General features: G+C 38.2%; 1 protein-coding gene across 4 annotated transcripts in view; it reads right to left on the bottom strand.

Annotated features, from left to right (window-relative positions):
• LOC122304204 (Fanconi anemia group D2 protein homolog) overlaps positions 1 to 7,066 on the bottom strand; it is a 40,863-nt gene extending 33,797 nt beyond the window's left edge. For 2 of the 4 annotated variants that reach the window (XM_043116317.1, XM_043116318.1), the window contains exons 1-2: positions 6,515 to 7,066; positions 5,608 to 6,058 (exon numbers count right to left, since the gene is read on the bottom strand). In XM_043116317.1, coding sequence (XP_042972251.1) covers positions 5,608 to 6,058; positions 6,515 to 6,852 — 789 coding nt within the window. In that variant the 5' untranslated portion in view covers positions 6,853 to 7,066. The remainder of the gene's footprint in view (positions 1 to 5,607; positions 6,059 to 6,514) is intronic. The other 2 variants (XM_043116319.1, XM_043116320.1) reach the window with 2 other exon arrangements.
• Positions 7,067 to 7,660: the final 594 nt, after the last annotated feature.

Here is a 7,660-nt window from a genome sequence, read left to right as displayed (position 1 = left end):
TCATTTCTGGAGGCAAGTTGGAACTTGTTGCCTATGATGTAGAGTCTTGGCAAATGGCCTGATTAGCGGACCCAGATGGTCTCCCATGTAGATCCCAACAATAGTCCACCGAGTGGTTAGTGCGACCACAATGGGTACACTTACGAAATTCACGACCTCGAGTACGGTTACCTTTGGCATCATGTCCTCCACGTGTACCTCTACCACCCCGGCCTCCACGCCCACCAGTAGGGGTGTTCAAAATTCCAAAAATTCCGACTCCGACCGAATTCCGTTTCGAATCCGACTCCGGCGAAATTGGAATATTCGGAACACGGAGCCGGAATCGGAAGCACTCCGAAAATGAGGTCGGAGGTCGGAGTCGGAGTCAGAGCCCACGGGGGCTCTGAACCCCGAACTCCAACTTTTTATTTTATAAAAACAAAGATTCAAAACGTCGTCGTTTTGAATCTTTGTCCCCCCCCCCCCCGGGGCAACTTAAACAACAACGTTCCTTGAAATAGGAACGGCGTCGTTTGCTTAGTGAATTAAAACCCTTGCGGCAATGCCCCTTTCTTCTTCATTTTGTCATCCGTCTTCCAGTTCCCGATTCCTTGCTCAGCGACTCAGCCGCCGGCCCGCCCCTTTCTTCTTCTCTATTCTTCATTTCGTCTTCCGATTCCCTTCATTTGTTCTTCGTGCCGCCTTCAAAAGAGTCGAAACTGTGCCGCTGCCCAATGCCGACGGCACCGTCTTCACAGAATCATTGTGCCGCTACCGAAGGCGCCACGCCTCACTCCTCAGTACTCCAACCGAAATTACATCCACTTAGGGTTAGTAATTAGTACTTTATTTATCTTATTTATTCTCATAGTATGTGAATTTAAATTTGTCTAGAATTTATTTGGTACTTATTCTCGTTCATAATTTCTCTTTGGATCTCTCCGTGATATCAACAAAATGAACATGCATATTTATCAACAAAGAAGATAAGTGTTATATACATAAAGGATAGCTTTTGAATGTGGGAATAAAATTATTTCCACCAACCCAATAAGCATAGCTTTTGAAGGTTTTGATTAGCCAAAGAAAAAGCTTTAAATTTGAACTAGAATGAGAAACTTGGGATCTAATGGTACCCAAATTGGACTTGAGATCGCAAAACAAAATAACCTTTGGAGAGTATGTAGTTTTCAGTACAACTTCCTCTAATGTCATGGCTACTACTCGATTAATATTGTCAAACTTCCTTGAAAAGACAGAAGCTTGAAGAAAAAGTAATTTTTTTTTTACTCTTTTTCCAAGTTTTCTCATTAGAAGCATGTCTATAAAGAAACAAATTAATACAGCTGCAGATAAATGGCTAATTACAAAATAACTTCTCAATCCGGTTGGTCACCCCTGCTGGCAATGGAAATAAAGATAGAAAATAAGCGGGAAGATTGGAAGGGGTACTCTTAATTAAAGTAATTCTACCCCCTTTTGATAAATACAACCGCTTCCAACCAGCCAATCTTTTCTCAATTTTCTCAACAACCCCATCCCAAATAGCATTAACATTAAAATACTCCCCCAACAGAAGGCCTAAATATTTCATTGGTAGAGAAGCAACTTTAGAACCCAAAAAACTAACCAAACAATTAATGTTGCGCAACTCCCCCACCAGAACCATCTCGGCTTTCCAAGATTCACCTTAAGGCCTGAGACAGTTTCAAAACATAATAACACAGCCCTTAAGGCTTGAATCTAACCACAATCTGCATCACAAAAAATAAGAGTGACATGTGCAAAAAGAAGATGAGAAAGTGTGATAAACCCCTTATTAGCATTTCCCATTGAAAAACTCGAAAGAAAGCCCCCCCCCCCTTCTCTCTTCCAAATAGCAGCCTCCACCATCCGACCGAACATCTCCATGATAACAACAAAAAGGAAAGGGGACAAAGGGTCCCCCTGTCTCAAACAATGAGAGCAAACCACATGGTTTACCATTGATCAATATTGGAAACTGGGTGGTAAAGAGACAATGTCTAATCCATGAGCACCACCTCTCCCCAACATCTACCAAGCAAGTAGGAAAGAAAATCTCAATTCATATGACCTTATGCCTTTTCATATCAAGCTTACAAAGAATACCAGGAAGACCCTCCCTCAATCGACTAGCTAAACATTCATTAGCAACAAGTACAAAATCAAGGATTTGTCTCCCCTAAACAAAGGCATTTTGGGTTCAGAGATAATTTGCTCCATCACCATACTCATATGATTAGCAAGTACCTTCAAAATTATCTTGTAAACCCCATTTATAAAGAAAAAAGGACGAAAAACTTATAAGCCCCAAATTTCTTAGGAATGAGAGCAATAAAGGTAGCAATGAGAGATTTTTCAAGCTTTGTAAAAGAAAAGAACTCTTGAAAAACCCACATCACATCTTTCACAATATCCCAGCAAACATGGAAAAAGGTCACTGAAAATCTAGCCAGACCAGGAGCTTTATCTTTAACCATCCCACTAACAACCTGAAAAACTTCATCTCCATCAAACAATCTCTCCAACCAACTCACACAGAGGATCAAGAGAATCAAAAGCCAAACGATCGAGTTTAGGCCTTGAAGAAGCTGTTTCGGTGAGAAGACCTTCATAGTAATGCACAATATGATCCTGAATCTCATGTGGAGATGAAATTACACAATTATCATAATGAAGCACTCAATGGCATCGCTACGCCGATGTGACTTGACCATTCTGTGAAAGAATTTATTGCATTTATCCTCCTCTTTCAACTAGATAGCCCTTGATTTTTGCTGCCAATAAATCTCCTCTGTCAACAATACCCTATCAAGATCAGCCACCACTGATTTTTTTCCTCAACAAAACCTCCTCAGTTAGAATCCCATTCTCCTCCCTAACCTCCAAAACATGCAACTCCTCCATATGAGAATTTTTCTAGTTGTCAATATTCCCAAAAGCATCCATATTTGACTTCTTTAAATCAAGCTTCAAGACTTTAAGCTTACCAGCAAGGATAAAACTGGGAGTACACAAAAACTAATAAGAACGCCACCAGCTCCTAACCTTATCAACAAAACCATCAAATCCTAACCACATGATATCAAACTTAAAATACCTCCGACCCCCATGAATACCACCACAATCCATCAAAATGGGGAAATGATATGAACATACACAAGACAATCTCTTTTGGCACAACTCCAGGTAATGAACCACCTAAGAAGGAGAAACAAGGAATCTATCCAATCTTAACCAAACCCGACAATTGGATCAAGTGGATACACTCCCGTTCTCCGCCCCGCCCCCCCCCCCCCCCCCCCCCCCCCCCAAAAAAAAAAAAAAAAAGAGGAAGATCCAAGAGATCCAAATCAAAAATAAACTATGAAATATCCTCCATCACTAAAGAAATGGAAAAGATGTATGATCATGTGAATTGGGATTTTCTTTTCTACTAGCTTGGGAAATATGGTTTTGGGGAGAGGGCTCGTGGATTAGACATTGTGTCTCTATTGCTTGGTTTTCGGTGTTGGTTAATGGTAAGCCATGTGGTTTTTTCCATAGCTCTCGTGGTTTGAGACAAAGGGACCCGTTGTCCCCTTTGCTTTTTGTTATTATCATGGAGGTGTTGGATCGAATGGTGGAGGCTACTGTTGGGGGGCTTTCAATCCAATTTTTTGGTAGAAAATGCCAATAATGGGTCTATCAAACTTTCTCTTGTTTTTGTAGATGACACTCTTATTTTTTGGCATTGTGTTATTATGTTTTGAAGTTGTCTCTGGTCTTAAGGTGAATCTTGGAAAGTCTAAGATGATTCCGGTGAGGGAGGTGCGCAACATTAATTGCTTGGTGAGTTTTTTGGGTTGTAAAGTTGCTTCTCTGCCAATGAAATATTTAGGCCTTCTGTTTGGGATGTCTTTTAAAGTTAATGCTATTTGGGATGGGGTTGTTCAGAAAATTGAGAAAATGTTGGCTGCTTGGAAGCAGTTGTATTTCTCAAAAAGGGGTAGAATTACTTTAATTGAGAGTACCCTTTCCAATTTTCTAATATTCTCACTTATTTTCTATCTTTATTTCTATTTTTCCGACATTGGCTAACTCGATTGAGAAGTTATTTCATTCTTTCTTGTGGGGGTGGAATCAGAGAGCAAACTAAATTTCATCTTATTAGTTGAAATAAATTTTGTTCTCCTTTTTCGACTGGAGGTATGAGGGTTCGTAATTTGAGGATTTTCAATAAAGCTTTGATGGGAAAATGGCTATGAAGATATCAATTGGAAGGAGAGTCACTTTGGAGGGAGGTTATTGATCAGAAATATGGTAGTGCTTAAAGGGGTTGGTGCTCTAATGAGGTAAGGAGGGCCTATGGTGTGAGTCTTTGGAAGTTCATTAGAAAGGGTTGGGAGAGTTTCGTTAAACATGTTAGTTATGCTATTGGAGAGAGTTCTAGGATCCGTTTTTAGATTGATATTTGGTGTGGTGATCGAGCCCTCAATAGGATGTTTACAGCCATTTTTTGTTTGGTTTCTAATCGGCATGAATATTTTTCTGATCTGCTAGTCCGTTCTAATGGACCTTTTTAGTGGCACGTTTGTTTTACAAGAGCTGTTCAGGATTGGGAAAATTGATTAAGTTTCAGCTTTCTTCAGTTTTTTATACTCTTTGAGACTTGTTGGTAATGATGGGGATAGAATGTTGTGGAAGTCCGAGGGGAGTAAAAAGTTTAAGGTTCATTTGTATTATAAGCTATTGATTATTCAGAGTAGTCCTCCTCCTTGAAAAGAGTATTTGGAGGTCTCACGTGCCTACCAAAGTTGCTTTTTTTATATGGACTGCCTCTCTTGGGAAAATCATGATGATGGATAATTTGAGGAAGCTTGGTCTTATTGTTATGGATTGCTGTTTCATGTGTAAAAAAGCATAGGAAATCTGTGGATTATTTACTTTTGCATTGTGCTGTGGCAAGGACTTTGTGGGATGAAATTTTTTGTCAAACTGGGTTGGCTTGGGTGATGACTTTGAGAGTGGTTCATCTTCTAGCGTGTTGGAATGAGCTACATGGTTGCTCTCAAGTGGATGCAGTTTGGAAGATGGTTCCTCCGTGTCTTATGTAGTGTATTTGGATGGAAATGAATGAGCGTTGTTTCAATGGTAAGGAGCATACTGTGGAGGAACTTCAGAATTTTTTTGTGCACTCTTTATTGCTTCAGTTTTCTGCTTTAGTGATTAATGGAGCTTCTGTTCAAGATTTTTTGCTGTGACTTTCCGCTTCTTAGAATGTATTTAAGTGTTTTCTTTTGTTTACTTCCTGTGCACACAGGCATCGCCTATTTCATTAGAATTAATAAAACTGTCTTTCATACTTATCAAAAAAAAAAGATTTCTGTAAATCTTAATGCGGAGAACAAAAATCAAGTTTTTCTCATACTTATTATTGTTCATACTTATTATTGTTAGGGATGTGAGAAAGCAGAAACCTTCATTTTATTAAGCTCAACTCAATCATGTGTCAAGTGTTGCATTATTACAAACTTAAACAACAATATAGATAGGACTAAAATACTTGTTTCCTGAATATATATTTTTAGTAACAGGAACTCAATTGAAGAGATTATGGAAAACCTGTTCTTGCAACTGATCATCCAGATTAAGGTTCGAGAGAGAGTCAAGCACTGGTACAATGATAGCAGAATCCTCTTGAAGCATTTGTTCCAAGCCCTCAACCACAATCTTATTATTTTGATCACCAATAATCTCTGGCAATGATCCAATGATCTCCTTCTTTAAGTGTGAAGGGCAAATCGAGAGGACTTGCATCAATTTATTAGTGAAGGCATTATGATCGACAATAAAATCAAGCCACCGAAACTGATTAATAATAAGCCTAGCAACATCATCTTCGAGTGACAATGACCCTCCTGAATGTTCTGGACTTGCATCAAAATATTCTGGAAGTTTCTCAAGAAGCATGCTCTGAAGGTCTAGTTGGACAGATGGGACCAGTAAGAGATGTCGGACAATGCTCTCACTTCTGGTGGAACTAAGACCATCATGATTTATAGAAATGAGAACTCTGCACACGAAAGAAGTCTGAATTTTTTGAGATTTTGGGAAATACTTCATATCGAACATGGTTTTTTTTTTTTTTTTTTTTTTTTTTTTTTTGGCGGACAAAGAACATAATAGTTAAATCTACAATTAGAAGTTAGGTTGTTTTGGTAAACTAAAAACACCCACCATTTGGTCGCAGAGAAAAATAGGAAAAGCGTAAAATTAAAATGCAGTAATTTACAATTCTCTATCTAAGCATATAAACCGAACATGTTAAAAGAATCCTATGTTCTCCCCCCTTCCCTACAATCTATCCCAGAGAATCAGGCAGTTTGCTTGCCAAGAAAATATGAGAAAAAAGGAGTTAGATCAGGAAGTCGAACGGAAACCATAACATAAGCGCAAATGAGCCTAAGAGATACAAGAAATAACATAAGTCCAGGAAAAAAATAAAAATAAAAAAACAACAACAACTGACCTGCGAAGATTAGGAGAGGAATGAATGTAGGAAGAGAATCCGGAGAGGAAATCGGAGCGGAGAGAAGGCGCATTTTGGGAAGAGGAGAAGAGGCGGTGGAGGCGGCGGCGGAACTGGTGGGGATCGGAGGGGAGGCAAGGTGGGCCAGCCGGGTTGATGAGGGTGCATCCCGCGTCTGCCAGAACCGACACCATGGTGTCTACTGCAGGGGCGGTTTCAAGGACGTCGTTTTGCTGCAGGGTTTTGGCGGATTTGGAAGGAGGGAAAGGTGGAACGAAGGGGGAGGAGGAGGAGGATCTTTTACGCGAAGGGGCTTGTTGCTGGCGGAGAAGCACCATCTTAACTAGTTTCTATGGAGGTCTGTGTCTGATTCTTCTCTGCTTCTACTTGTGCTTCTGGGCTTGTTTCTTCTAGTCAGTCACTACTCACTCCTACAAGAGAGATGGAGAATAGGGGTTCTCTCGCCGACATGAAAAGGCTAAAAACCGCGCCAAATTTGAAGAGAATTGCCAGATGTAGGCTGTATGGCGCTCTGGGCCTTCTATTGTTTTCCTTTTTTATCTTTTTTTTTTTTTGAAAATTTGTACGCATAAGTGTTTCGTTTGAATGTTAAAAAATGAGGTAAATATTTTATGAATAATAATGAATTGAATAGATAGGATAAATTATATGAGATTTATCTAAAATAAGTTTAGATTTATTTAAATGTTAAAATGAGTTTAATATTATTTATGAAAAATTGAAAAAGATTGTAGATCACACATATAAAGATGTATTGAGTTAAATAAAGTTGTAGGTTTTACGTGTAACGAGATTTTAAGTTATTTATCATCCTTATATACCATAAATTATTTTTTTTTATAATAAATATGTGATATATGGATGATAAGTATAACAACTTAATTAGTTTAACAAGAATAAAATAAAATAAAATTTATAAAAATAAACAATTTTAAAATATATAACGTATGTAGTGTGTGATGATGAATAGAATTCTTTATTTATTATTAATAATAACAAAAAAATTATAAAATATTAAATAATAATAATAAAATATATTAAAAAATAGATTAAAAAAATAATGATAAAATAATGAAGACTATCCAAACGGAGCCTTAACCATTTACATTTAACCAAAGTTTTTAA

Source organism: Carya illinoinensis, chromosome 3 (assembly GCF_018687715.1).
Source record: "Carya illinoinensis cultivar Pawnee chromosome 3, C.illinoinensisPawnee_v1, whole genome shotgun sequence".
Lineage (NCBI taxonomy): Eukaryota > Viridiplantae > Streptophyta > Magnoliopsida > Fagales > Juglandaceae > Carya > Carya illinoinensis.
This window is presented reverse-complemented; position numbering and strand designations above follow the sequence as displayed.